At 38.3% G+C, this 15,377-nt stretch overlaps 1 protein-coding gene across 3 annotated transcripts in view; it reads right to left on the minus strand.

Annotated features, from left to right (window-relative positions):
* Positions 1-238: 238 nt before the first annotated feature.
* The window catches only part of LOC136864478 (sugar transporter SWEET1), a 68,193-nt gene continuing 53,054 nt past the window's right edge, over positions 239-15,377 (minus strand). For all 3 annotated transcript variants that reach the window (XM_067141504.2, XM_067141503.2, XM_067141501.2), the window contains exon 7: positions 239-5,084. In XM_067141504.2, the coding sequence (XP_066997605.1) occupies positions 4,986-5,084 (99 nt within the window). In that variant the 3' untranslated portion in view covers positions 239-4,985. The remainder of the gene's footprint in view (positions 5,085-15,377) is intronic.

Below are 15,377 nucleotides of genomic sequence, written 5' to 3' on the forward strand. Positions count from 1 at the left end.
TAAAACACATGTAATGTCAGTTCACTGAACAAAGATGCTGTAGGAATTTGTAAAAGTATATCAGTATTAATCTACAGATGAATACAGTCATACCTAGCACATCAAGTATTCCAGCACTTAATTCCTCATTTTGTTAATGAAGGGAATAACTACCATAAGATGCCTACCGCCTGTGTGCAGGGAGAAGGGAAAAATGGTATGAAATACAAGCTTTAAGGATATGTTTATTACCAACAAATTTTAAGCATATAAGGTGGTAACCATATTTATTCACAAAAGACAATAATTAGGAGCAACAGGAACAATTATAAAAATATATTATGGAACAATTTATCTTACTCTAATTTTCTTTACTTCATCTACAGACTAGTCTTTTTAATACGAACTGTATAATGCAGGACCATATTTATGGAACTTGCTCCGTGCACTATAAACTGATTGCAATCCTCTTGATGTAAAGAAACAGGAACAGGACACAATGAAGAAAAGTGAAATGGGTCTTTGTATAAGGGCACTTCAGTAACTGGTCTGATAATTCACACACATGAATTTGACTTGTTCTGAAAAGCATGTTTTATTAGAAGCAGAACAAGTATTCACATCTACACCTGGAATAGCACACAACTTACAAGTAATCAATTTTTCTCACCCAAGCGTTGTACTGTCTACATTGTAACCATACAGTTCAGTGGTAACTATTTTTTTAATTAGAATTTTTGCAATCTGAGCATACATCTTTCCACAAATTCCCTTGCTGACTACGAGCATAACCATGCCAACTCAATCATAGAAAGAGGCTCCCACTCTACACTCTAGATTACACCTGAAAAATCTTGATTCAAAGTTTAATGTGCAAGCGAGTTGCATGCATGAAGGAATGAAAGAAGTGAATGGCGTGCTCTTTCGAACCAGAATGACAGGAGTTGAGTTGTAGCTCCCCCTGCTACTTGCATGGATCAGGATCATAACACTGACAGAAATGAGAAGTGTTTATTTTGCAATTTGCTTTACGTTGCACTGACACAGATAGTTCTTATGGCGATGATAGGATAGGAAAAGGCTAGGAGTTGAAAGGAAGTGGCCACGGCCGTAATTAAGGTACAGTCCCAGCATTTGCCTAGTGGGAAAATGCGAAACCACAGAAAACCATTTTCAGGGCTGCCGACCGTTGGGTTTTTGAACCCACAATCTCAAAATAGCAAAGTTACAACCAAGAACAGTTTTAGTAAACAGAAAAATGTTCACAAAATTCCCAACATCTGATTTGGAAGATAGAAAATTCAATTGTGTCCTTACTTATTTCCCTGACAATGAGGAATATAATGGACAAATTGCTCCCAAAATGTTAAAAATAAAGCCAGTATTTAACCAACTGGTAGAAACATTTTGAAAGCTTATACCCCTGATGGCAAAGTGTAAGTTGATGAGAACCTCTTATTACAGAAAGGGTGGCTTGGGTGGAAAGTTTATATACCAAGAAAACGATCAAATTTGGAATGGAATCATACAAATCATGCAAAGCCGGGACAGGGTATGTAACATGATCTGCTTCTGTGTGTATCATAATGAACAGCTGTAAAAGCCTGTATATTCTTCTATTGTGCCATGCTGATGACATGCCAAACTTTGAATATTGAAATGCTCTTGATCACATTGCGTCTGTTCACGACCACGATTGAGACAGGAGTTGCAAAGCCACAGCGTCAAGTTCTGGCCGTGCACACATTATGATTTTAAAAAACTCCCGTCCTCTAGGTGTCGAACTGGAGAGTTACAACGAACTGTCACATTGTCGAACAAGAATGTACAATTCTAAATAATGCATAATAAACATGCGAGTACTGAACAGACCCTAAGAGAAATATTTACTTGTATACAGTGTATTTAAATGTTGAAAAATCTTATTATTTTAATTTTTGAATATTTTGTACAAGAATATACTAAGTGCTTTCGCACTGTAATACCAAGCTTGTTTCTTCCTAATAGTAAAGCTCTGGTTTTCATTTATGCAGTAACTTATACCTAAATATTTTGAACAATTTACTAACAATCTCTGCCTGGAAATACATTTTTGTACATGTAAATTGTAGATTTATAAAGTTTAAATGTACTTAACACTAGATATGCTGAGAATCTTACATTCCTAGAACAGCAGCAAAGGGTAATTTTAACCCATCATAAGAAATGCTCAGAAATGATCGTTTAGAACTCAATAAGAGATGTACATTCTTCTACTGCATTTCCACAAATTTAGTTTACACACAAAGACCTAACTTTAGGGTATGGACCTTTAATAATAATAGTATCTGCTTTGCGTCCCACTAACTACTTTTACGGTTTTCGGAGACACCAAGGTGCCGGAATTTAGTCTCACAGGAGTTTTTACGTATCAGTGAATCTACCGACACAAGGCTGATGTATTTGAGCACCTTCAAATAACACCAGACTGGGCCAGGATCGAACCTGCCAAGTTGGGGTCGGAAGGCCAGAGCCTCAACCATCTGAGCCACTCAACCCAGTGTACAGACCTTTTATATTACTAATGGGCACATGCATAATCACAAATAACTGCATCGTGTTTGTTTCTTTAATGAGTTTTCACAAAATTAATAAACTGAACACCTTTTGTTAGTAAGTCATCCACATTGCAACAATTATACATTTTCAGAAACACTTTGAGAAAATAAAAAAACAACCTAAACACATTTTGCACACACAACTTCTATTTTTTGTGCATATTTTCCCCACACTGCAGGAATCGCTAGACTTGCTACCTTTAGACAGACAGACCAACTTGGCAGTTCCGCTTTTCAGATGGACACAGTCCTGCAACCTCCTCTTGTTGTTGCCTTTGCCCGTTCCGGCTTGTTAGTTCACTTGCCAGTCCTATGATGTCCATTAACCACAGACATTGAAGCAATGAAATTAAAACTATTGCTTTTACATCTCACTAACTACTACTGATGGTTTTCGGAGATGTCAAGGTGCCAGAAGTTTGTCCCACAGGAGTTTTTACATGGCAGTAAATCTACAGACACAAAGCTGACTTACTTTAGCATCTTCAAACACCACCGGACTGACCTGGAAGTGAGCTGGAGTGTACCAAGCTCCTCACACAAGGGGTTAACTAATATAATATGGCTGATTTTGAGTTTATTTAGTTTCTAGGCCATTCAGAATTGTTTGGACAAGAGATACATCCACATACTAATTAGTATGTAAGCATTATGTGTGATCTGTTAGGGCCACTCAGATGGTATAAATCACTGTCGTTCAGTCTATGTTTACGTGCAGCTGCCATTACGTGCACAGTGCTGTCGATTTGACAAAACTAGGACAGGATTTGAAAGGAAGAATTTGATGTGTAGAGCTGTAGTTTGCTGTCATCTATATTTTTTTTTAGAACTATACAAATCAAATCTTATACTGCAGTGCCGATCAACGCACAAGGTAAGTTTGTTTAATAGTAACAACGAAAACCGGAGAACGTGCGCTGTGCGGGCTCCGTTCTCCGCAATACATGACACAGCCCTTACAGCCTTTGACCTCAGTGTGTTAACATGATTTAGGTGATAACGATAAAAATGAAGCGGTGAAATGGTAATCAGAGTTTGTTTTTTTAACATGAGTTATGTGGTAGATTTTTTTTACACGTTGCTTTACATCGCACCAACACAGATAGGTCTTATGTGAACAATAGGATAGGAAAGGATTAGGAGTGGGAAGGAAGCAGCTGTGGCCTCAAGGTACAGCCCCAGCATTTGCCTGGTGTGAAAATGGGAAGCCATGGAAAACCATCTTCAGGACTGCCAACATGGGGTTCGAATCCACTATCTCCCGAATGCAAACTTACAACTGCACGCCCCTAACCGCACGGCCAACTCGCTCGGTATGTGATGAAGATAAAAATGAAGTATCATTAGATGTTAACTGATGGACTGATCATCTTGGTGGTGCCAATGGTAATCAAATCTGTCTTTAACAGGACTTGTGATAAAGATAAAAACGATATGGTGCCAATGGTAATCAAAGTTTGTAGTTAACAACAAGGGTGATAAAAGATGAAAATGATGTTTCGGGAGTGATTTTAAAACAGCATCTTATCTTGGTTCAAATCAATGGTAATTAAAGTTTATTTTTAACATGACTTACATGATAAAGATAAAAATGAAGTGTCATTAGAGATTTCCTACCACAGTCTGATACTTTTTGTTACATTTTGTATTTTTTATTTTCTTTTCAATGTGCTAACAATTTATTGCAATCTTAAGATATTTAACAAATATGAAGCTGAATTTTGCCTCAATCTCAGGATCATCACAATGAGACTGAAAAATCGAATATGATGGCCCAGGTTAAAGGTGCTCAGTTGCTGGTCTTTCAGTGAATAACTTAACAGAACTATTTCACTTGGTATAGAAAATCAACATAAAAAATTAGTTGTGTAAGGAACATCATGAAATCAATAAAAAAGTATGATAAAAACGAAATGTCTTTTTAACAGCATGTCATGAGCTATTTCAAAATTTAAAACCATCTACTTGGAACTCATATCTTAAGCTATCTCTAAATTTATATATATCCACATGGAAGGAACACTATCAGTTTCTTATGGACTCAATATTAAAAGAATGTTTAAAAAGCAAGGAATTGTAACCTCCAAGGTGATTTTCACAATCTCTAGCCATTGGCACTGATATACAAACTGTAATCAGTATTGACCCTTGCTGTAGCTTCTGTTTTCTGTGCAACACACATTTAATTCACATCAATATCACATTTTGTCCCTTCACCTCCATTCCACGAATCAATCCTAAACATGGATCTCGTGTGATACCACAATTATATCTCTTAACATTTAAACTATGCAACTAGTCTAAATTTGAATGTGCAAGCTGATGGTAAACACGATGATTTAATTATAGATTAACCTACAGATTGTCCAGCACTCGCCTAAAATTCTTGCCACTTCACAATGCTGGACACTAATTTTTCTTCTTTGTATCTTGAGCAGGTTTACTTGGATATATGGCGAACAGTGATAACTGTATTACACTCAGCACAAGCCCAACGACATTCTGGAACTGGAAAACAAACATTATAATCAATGTAAAACAGAAGTTTGGTGTTCTTATCTAATCTCAAAATAATAATATGGATGAGCATAATTCTACACAGGTAGGTGAGTCTAGAGCTCTGAGGAAGTATGTTATATTCATTCACAGAAGTTTATCTTTGTGCCTGATGAGATTTCAAGAAACTCATACATGATCAAACACTCAACATGAATGTGCATGGCAAGCAGAAAAGAGAACGAGGAAAAAAAAAAAAAAAAAGGACTGAATAGAGAAAACCACAACTAGAGTATCCAAAACAAAACAAGAAAAAACAATGACTCAAAAGTTGACAGATTTAATTCTCTTCTTATCAGACTGTAGAACAGGCATGCTCCCAAATGACTTGTGAAAATGTGTCACCCTCCCCACTGTGGTTAAGTGACCAAACTTATTGTGAAAGGTCAGCAGCAACAGACAGAACCAACTGTTCCCCCTGACAAGCTTAATACCTATTTTTCAGGTAACAATACACCTAACCCAATTAACCAGCTAGACGTTAAAGTGCCTTGGAACGACTTGTGTGCGAACAAGTATTGCAATATTTAAATGACCATACTCTCCTTGACCCCTTGCAATCAGGTTTTAAGAAGGGATACAGTACTGCAACTGCTCTCCTTAAAGTGACAGAACACTTCAGACTTGCTATGGAATAACATCAAACACGACTCTTGTAATGCTGTTGGATTTCAGTGGTGTTTTGATGATGATGATGCTTGTTGTTTAAGGGGGCCTAACATCTAAGGTCATCGGCCCACCAGTGGTGTTTCTGACATATTAGACTATAACAGTTAGGAAATTGGAATCTTACTGGTTCGAATCTTCAACGCTTACGTTATTTACATCCCTTACTTGGATGATTGTTGGTAGTGGTTAGTAACTCATGATGGCATTTCAGAATGGCAACCTAGTCAAGTAGGCACACCGCAGGATAGTGTTTTGGGACCACTACTTTTTCGCGCTGTACACCAGTGACATCTCCCCCACACTAATATGTAGTTACTACTTACATGCAGATGACCTTCATATATGTATGTAGTCACTGCAGAATAGGTGAATTATCAGATGCAGTGCAAAACATAAATGCTGACTTGAAGCAACTACGCGAATATGCACGACCAAACAGGCTTCTCATGAGCCCATCAAATGCGAGCAATCATTGTCAGTTCTCGGAAACTACTATGCGTGATCAACAGTGCAAGTACTTCATCTCTGCTAATAAAGGTTAAAATGATTCCTTACAGTCAGTTAAGAAACCTTGGCAAGACTATGACAAACACTAAATTGGACAGATCATAAAAACAATTTAAGGTTTTAGCTTCACTTCATACATTTAAAAGAAAGGCATCTCACCACCAGACATGCGAGAAAGACAAGTTCAGACTTTAATTTTCCTCTCCTGTTGAAAGCTACCGACTGACGTATGCACTGTACAGCTAAGTGCATAAAAGACCATAGAGCGAGTGTTTGCACAGTTAAACCCTGCTGATTTACAAGTTAATGTATCTGCAAAAAGTGTTGTAAATGTGGTTACATACAACAGACAGCCAAGTGCCATAACTTCACTTCTTGAAAGAAGGCAAACAAATACATAAATAAAGGCTTAATGTAACTTTGCATAGGCTGAACTGTAATTTCATGGTACATACACCATTATACCATCTGACTTCTGACTTCTAGTTGCTTCAGGCTCTACAGAGTTCTCTGAATAAGAATTTGAAGATTTAAAATTTGTGAAATTGCACTGGGGCAAGGATTGTGATTGGTCCCAATCACTTCAATTCTATAAGGATAAAGTTTTTAATAGAGACAATGTGACCTAGCGACTTGCCCATAAGGTTAGGGGTGAGCAGCTGTGAGCTTGCATTCAGGAGATAGTGGGTTCGAATCCCAGTGTCGGCAGCCCTGAAGATGGTTTTCTGTTTTTTCTCATTTTCACACCAGGCTGTCCAATAATTATGGCCACAGCCAGTTCCTTCCCACCCCTAGCCCTTTCCTACCCCATCGTTGCCATAAGACCTATCTGTGTTGGTGCAAAATGAAGCCAATTGTTAAAAAAAAGAGACAGTATTTTGTGAAAATATATTGATCTTAAAATAACAAACTGCTTCATTTTGACTAAAGAAAGTGCTCAGAATTATCCAGTACCCAAAAAGTAATTAAACAAATAACCAAGTTTAGTTATGTCCCAACAAGTTCAATGTACTCCAGAATCATACATCACATCAAGAAACACACAATAATGAACTTACCACTACAGAAAAAAAGAGCAACATAATCTAACGATCGCAAAGGTAAAAAAAAAAAAAAAAAAAAAAAAAAAAAAATTCCTCTGTACATCTAATCTGATCCCACAGAAACAACAGTATAAGACAAGTTGCTTTACGTCGCACCGACACAGATGAATCTTATAGCAACGATGGGATAGGAAAGGGCTAGGAGTGGGAAGGAAGTCACCGTGGCCTTAATTAAGGTGCTTGGTGTGAAAAGGGGAAATCACAGAAAACCATCTTCAGGGCTCCCAACAGTTGGCTTTGAACCCACTACCTCTCGAATGCAAGCTCACAGCTGTGCACCCCGAATGGCATGACCAACTCGTGCAGTATTAGTTTTAAAACACTGTTATACATCATCAACATGTCTGAGCACACATTTCTTGAAATAATTAAGCCCTAGTGAACATGCCATATACTAAATGCCCAATCCAAACTACACACAAAGGCCTTTCTAATCTGTACATCCAGTCACTAAACATGTCTAAGCCAATAAACTAATAAAATTCACAAACAAAGTTATCAGATAAAATAATGAACATTACACAGAGTTATTCTTAAAGGAAAGCAATGGCATAATAAGGATATTGGGACCCAATTACAAGTCAACACCATCATTAAAGCCAACAAATTTGTGTAATGGACGCTGCCTGATAATGGGCACAGCCAAAATTTCTGTTAAAGTTAGAAAATAATCTTCGCTTAATGAATGCATTTAATTTTCAACAAAAATTGTCTTAATATTAAAAATTGGATGGGTTGCAGTTCGCTATAAAAAAAGCAAACAGAGATCAATAGCTGCAGACGCTGTTGTGCTGACCACACAATACACTTTCCATGAAAGATAGTTATTTTCGTAACATGTGTACAATGGGAATGATAATATGCAGTATTTTTGGTGTGGGTAGTATTTATTCGCACATTGAGAAATGAAGGATGGAGGAGTCATGTTGAAATTCCACACCTTCACGATGTTTTAAAAGGCTGCCCTCATAAAACACTGTACCCTGTGCCTGAATGAAGTAGAAACACCTAGATACATGTAGTCACTGCTGGTGTATCACTGTCCAGACAGTGCCTCCAATGTGGGAATTGTGGAAAGAATAGCCCAGGCATTCTCAACAGAACCTTTCCAGAAGTGGTCATGTTGGCACTGCGGTGGGGATCTCTCATTGTCATGCAGAAGCACACTGCAAGGTACAAGGTAAAATAGGGTCCATCTATTCAATACATTAATGTCACATACCACTAAATTTTATAAAAATCTGGCAAGCACTGCCATTTGCGAAAGATACCTTTGAGTCTGCTGGAGGGGGATATCTTTTCTGGATTTAATCACATGATCCCTATAGACAGTTCAAACAACTCCAAGGCCACTGCATTCATTGGTTTAATTTAAAATATCACCTTCTGTCAATTTCTTAACTATACTATACACTGTTACTACAACTTTAATATTATTCAAAAACAAGATTGATTCTGCAACGTACCACACGGTGCTAGTAAGGCAACAAACATTATATTATGTATTATATTTGTAACAGTTGGACATAGTGCCCAGCATCAAGATATTTCATAAAGGACTCATCTATTTTAAAGTGTTTTGCCTTTTTAGATGTGTTGGTTTTCAATGTTTTTAATGTACAAATTTGACTACATTGGCTGAAGATGACCAACAGTGTTGAAATAATGTTTAATGACAATATACCAGATCTTTACAAAATTTGGTTGTACACTGACTGACAGAGCAAATGCAACACCAAGAAGGAGTGGTTCAAAAGGGATGAAAGTTGGGGAAAAAACAGAGACGGCACGGACGAATAATTGATGTTCATTTCAAACCGATATGCAGGTTACACAATGCGCACGGCATCGACTCAGTAGGATGTAGGACCACCGCGAGCGGCGATGCACGCAGAAACACGTCGAGGTACAGAGTCAATAAGAGTGCGGATGGTGTCCTGAGGGATGGTTCTCCATTCTCTGTCAACCATTTGCCACAGTTGGTCGTCCGTACGAGGCTGGGGCAGAGTTTGCAAACGGCGTCCAATGAGATCCCACACGTGTTCGATTGGTGAGAGATCCGGAGAGTACGCTGGCCACGGAAGCATCTGTACACCTCGTAGAGCCTATTGGGAGATGCGAGCAGTGTGTGGGCGGGCATTATCCTGCTGAAACAGAGCATTGGGCAGCCCCTGAAGGTACGGGAGTGCCACCGGCCGCAGCACATGCTGCACGTAGCGGTGGGCATTTAACGTGCCTTGAATACGCACTAGAGGTGACGTGGAATCATACGCAATAGCGCCCAAAACCATGATGCCGCGTTGTCTATCGGTAGGGCGCTCCACAGTTACTGCCGGATATGACCTTTCTCCACGCCGACGCCACACTAGTCTGCGGTGACTATCACTGACAGAACAGAAGCGTGACTCATCGGAGAACACGACGTTCCGCCATTCCCTCATCCAAGTCGCTCTAGCCTGGCACCATGCCAGGCGTGCACGTCTATGCTGTGGAGTCAATGGTAGTCTTCTGAGCGGACGCCGGGAGTGCAGGCCTCCTTCAACCAATCGACGGGAAATTGTTCTGGTCGATATTGGAACAGCCAGGGTGTCTTGCACATGCTGAAGAATGGCGGTTGACGTGGCGTGCGGGGCTGCCACCGCTTGGCGGCGGATGTGCCGATCCTCGCGTGCTGACGTCACTCGGGCTGCGCCTGGACCCCTCGCACGTGCCACATGTCCCTGCGCCAACCATCTTCGCCACAGGCGCTGCACCGTGGACACATCCCTATGGGTATCGGCTGCGATTTGACGAAGCGACCAACCTGCCCTTCTCAGCCCGATCACCATACCCCTCGTAAAGTCGTCTGTCTGCTCGAAATGACTCCGTTGACGGCGGCCTGGCATTCTTAGCTATACACGTGTCCTGTGGCACACGACAACACGTTCTACAATGACTGTCGGCTGAGAAATCACGGTACGAAGTGGGCCATTCGCCAACGCAGTGTCCCATTTATCGTTCGCTACGTGCGCAGCACAGCGGCGCATTTCACATCATGAGCATACCTCAGTGACGTCAGTCTACCCTGCAATTGGCATAAAGTTCTGACCACTCCTTCTTGGTGTTGCATTTGCTCTGTCAGTCAGTGTATGTGGCATTAATTTTAATGTACTGAATATGTGGACCCTATTTTACCTTCTTCCTTGTAACAACCATCAATGCGGTCCATAATGAAGTTTATGCAGGAACCTGTGCTTTCCACTGTTAATTAAGTTGAATGTAACTAAAAAGCTTTTCAGTCTATCAAACACACAAGTTCAAATATAATATATAACACTAACATACCTGCAAAAAATACACATTATTGAACAAAGAATGACATGTTTTGTTCTAAAAGCACATCCTCAGATTCTATCAAATCACTTTAAACCATGTCCATATAGGTACAACATTGTTTATGATTATGAATTTGTGATATGAAAAAGTTTGTTCAAATAATGAAGTTTATGCAGGAACCTGTGCTTTCCACTGTTAATTAAGTTGAATGTAACTAAAAAGCTTTTCAGTCTATCAAACACACAAGTTCAAATATAATATATAACACTAACATACCTGCAAAAAATACACATTATTGAACAAAGAATGACATGTTTTGTTCTAAAAGCACATCCTCAGATTCTATCAAATCACTTTAAACCATGTCCATATAGGTACAACATTGTTTATGATTATGAATTTGTGATATGAAAAAGTTTGTTCAAATAATGAACACCAACCTTCAACCACCTTAACAAAATAAAAAACAATTTTTTAATCTACTTTTATGTTTAATAATACACAAGTCTACCAAATCACAAACATATTTCAAAAGCATGACATCAAAATAACCTTCATAACTTCTAACAGAAACACTGATATTTTACACAATACCAATTCTATTAATCATAGCAAAAAGTTCACAAAGTCAGGTGTTTATAGACTCAATTGTAATAATTGTAACGCATCTTATGTTGGTCAAAAAGGTAGGAGCTTCCATACAAGATACTTGGAGCATGATAACACCTTTAAATATAACAGATTTTCGGCCATGGGACAGCACATGGTGGTTCTATTTATCCATGCTGCTTTCTTGCTTAAGTTGTCCATAATGATTTCTCCGAGGTATTTAAATTGTAGCACTGTTAACTTTCTGATAATTTATGATGACTTTGTTTATGTCAAGGGGTTTCATTGGCATGATCTCACTTTTCTCAAAGGATATTTGTAATCCTATTTTTAATGCAATTTTCTGGAGACTGGTGATCTGAGCATGGACTTCTTCCATGTCAAGGGCTAAAAAGCTAAATCATCTGCAAACCCTATCTTTAGTTATCATGTCTCAGATAAAAAGAATTTTTTCATTTATAATCTCATTAAAATCCCCTCTCAGCAGCAGTCTTTATTTCCACATCCTTCGGCCCCACCTTAGACACCCCTTCTCTCCTCGCCTCCCTCCCACCAACCCTTCTTTACCCCCTCACCCCCTCTACTCTCTCTACTCCACTGTTTACACTGCCTGCTTCCTACAACAAATCAGTGCTTGTTCCCTATCCACTCCTTCCTGCATCCTCCAGCATGTCAGTGCTTGTTTACATCACACATTGGATTTACTGTACATTTCACTATAGAGGCGAGCCTCATAAATAATTTTTCTCCTTTTTAATTTAATTTCTGTATATATATTCATTCCTAATTATGGCTATCATTTCCAGATTTAATTCTTTGCCTGAGGTCCTAAGACAACTTAAAGACACCATATTATGACAAGAAGATCATAATCATAATTTTTGTTATTTTATGTAATTTAATGTTATAATTATTCCTGCAACACTGTCTTTGTCTGGTATACATATATTTTCGTTACCACATAATATGTTCCATTTTTATTTGGCTGAAGATGGCCAGTAAGTGGTTTGAAACTAGTTCCAAGACTGATATAATTTCATTTTCTTGATATATTGTAATGAAAAAGTCAACCATTTTTTTCCCATTCCCCCCCTCCCCCCCACCAGTCAAAACCTTGTTGGAGGTGTATAGTCCACTTCTTATTTGTATATAAAAAAGAATTCAACTCCTTTTACACCCCTGTAAGTTGATTCCAACCCCCTCCTTGTCCACAAAATATGTCTCTCTCATTTTTAAAGCATATTCCAAATACCAATTTTCTTGACCGTAACATCCTTCGTTTTCAAGATATATTATTCTTATATTTGCCTTTATTTGTAGCGGCAAAGTTAGGATTCATGGTCCTCTCTTACACTTAACCACACTTCATTAACAGTGTACATCTGAGAATAATTTTCAGAATCTTATCTTAAAACTACCATTACAAACTAAGAAACAAAATAACAAACACTATAAATATTCTTAGTCATGTCTTAAAACTATCGTTACAAATTGTTCCGACCTCGTTCGGACAAGTCCCTGAGAACACGTGGTGCTAGGAAGCATGTGCTGGTTCATACACACAGAAAGAGGAAATTTACTTAATTATACATATACTAAGATTATTACACTATACACACATCATGATACATTTGTTTAACCTGTCGCTCACGCGACGGTTTACATATTTACAGAACTTGTCCGCATAGCACATTTCACCATAGTCTGGCAGCCATGCTGCTTTTCAGTCACTCGCTCACCCGACTGCACGCGAAGGTGCCCAACCACTTCCGATTAAAAAAACACCCCAGGAAGTGGCATTCTGATCAATCACTAACACAAATTAAAAGTTGAATGACAAAATAACATAACCACAGTAAACGTTCATTCATACACACATTCACTCTACAGGATTCATTCAGCCTGGCGGCAAACATCGAGATGTTCATGGCAAGACGACTTAAAGGAATTTAAGGATTTTATGGCTCTAATGCTGTGGGGGAGAGAATTCCATATTTTAGCTCCATTCGCAACAAAGGAACAGCTAAATGCTGCCAACCGGCTGAGAGGGATAGCAAGTGTACTGCCAGAGCATGTATTAAGCCGATGGAAAGAGGATAGGAAATTGAGTCGTGAAGATTTGTAGTGTGGGATATTTTCGTTTAATACTCGAGAGATTAATACTGCCACGTGGAGGTTTCTATATTGTTCAAATTTATTCCCCCTCCCCTTAACTGGAATTTCTGGAAACAAAAGAATACGCGTTTCTTTATTTTAAAAGGAGATTCCAAATACAAATTTCATCTCTGTAACATCTTCAGTTTGAGATATAAGTATCACCATAAAAAGAATTCAACCCCCTTTTCAGTCCTTTTCACAACCCCCACTCCGTAAGTATTTTTCCAAAACAAAAAATACATGTTGGGGAGCTTAAAAATACCAATTGCTATGTCTGTAATATGTTAAGTTTTTGAGGTATACTGTAGATGTGCTCATTTTAAAAATTCACGCCCTCTAACACTTTCCATTTTCAGAAAACAAATAATGCATGTTCCTTTACTTTTACAGGAGATTCCAAATACCAATTTTTACGTCCGTAACATCTAGAGTATTTGATATATAAGTGTCTTCATAAAAGGAAGTCAACACTTTCTTCACTTCTTTTCACCCACTCCAACCCCTAAGTGGATTTTCCAAGAACAAAAAGATATGTGTCTCTATAGTTTTAAAGAAGATTCCAAACACAAAATTTCAGGTTTTGAGATATAAGTATCCACATAAAAGGTATTCAACCGTTTTTCACCTTTTTTCACCCCCTTAACATGGCGTGCTTATTTTTAAAGGAGATTCCAAATACCAATTTTAACTTCTTTAAACTGTTCAGTCTTGAGATATTCATGCACCTTTTTTTAAAATTCACCCCCTTAGCGATGGAATATTAAAAAATTCTCCCTTAGTGACCACCCACATTGAATATGAATGTATCTACAAAATTGCATTTCGTTTTGTCCAGTAGTTTTGGCTCGGCGATGATGAATCAGTCAGTCAGGACAAGTTATTTTATATATATAGAGATAATAACAACCTGCTATACAAAATATACAGAAAACCCACTCAGACATCACACAAAACTGACAAGGAACCCAACCACTCATAACAAATTAGCAGGACTCAGTACAATGATACAGCAATTTCCATACCAATGACTCAACTTATTTCAATGAAGAAATACAAATAATAAAACAAATTGTGAAAGAAAACAACCACCCTCCTGACACGGTAGATAAACTAATACATAAACAAAGGAAAAACACCAGAAAAACAACACAAGTGAAAAATTAATTGCCCTCAACTATGTAAACAAGAACGCATACAAGATAGCTAACATTTTCAAAAAACAAGGTCTTAAAGTAGCCTTTAGAATGAACAACATAGGTCACTTCGACTACATACATATCAGAGTTACGTGTCCCGATCGTCAGAGGGCTGTCACATACATCAACCAGGTGGGATTCAATTATATTTACTGCCAAGTAAACACATATAGTAGTGAAAACTAAAAAGTAGGTTGTATGGGCTTTTTATATATATATAATCGTGTAAGTTTTCGGCAACTATCAGATAGGAAAAGGCAAGTGTTGGTGATTATTATTCATAGAGGACTGGGGAAGAAGAGCCGTGACCATAATAACAGCCCTAGTATTTGCCTGGTGTAAAAAAAGCAAAACTACGGAAAACAATCTTCAGAGCTGCCGATGATGCGTTTCAGACCTACGATCTCCAGAATGCAAGCTACATCTATATGGCCCGTACAACACACTCAGTTACACATTTCTATTGCTTCATCTTCCCTTCGTTGAAGCTACCGTATTTATGGATAGATTACACCCACTGTAACAATGCTATGATCGAAGATCACTTCCCCGTACGGTGGTGTGTCGCTTTAGTGTCAATAATATTATGAGATTTAATTTCCAGCGAAAGTGTAGGAAGACAAACAGCTGACTGGCGTTCAGAGCACGCACCGATGACTTTCATTGGTTGCGACAAGCAAAGAGTTGCA

This window comes from Anabrus simplex, chromosome 2, assembly GCF_040414725.1.
Source record: "Anabrus simplex isolate iqAnaSimp1 chromosome 2, ASM4041472v1, whole genome shotgun sequence".
NCBI lineage: Eukaryota > Metazoa > Arthropoda > Insecta > Orthoptera > Tettigoniidae > Anabrus > Anabrus simplex.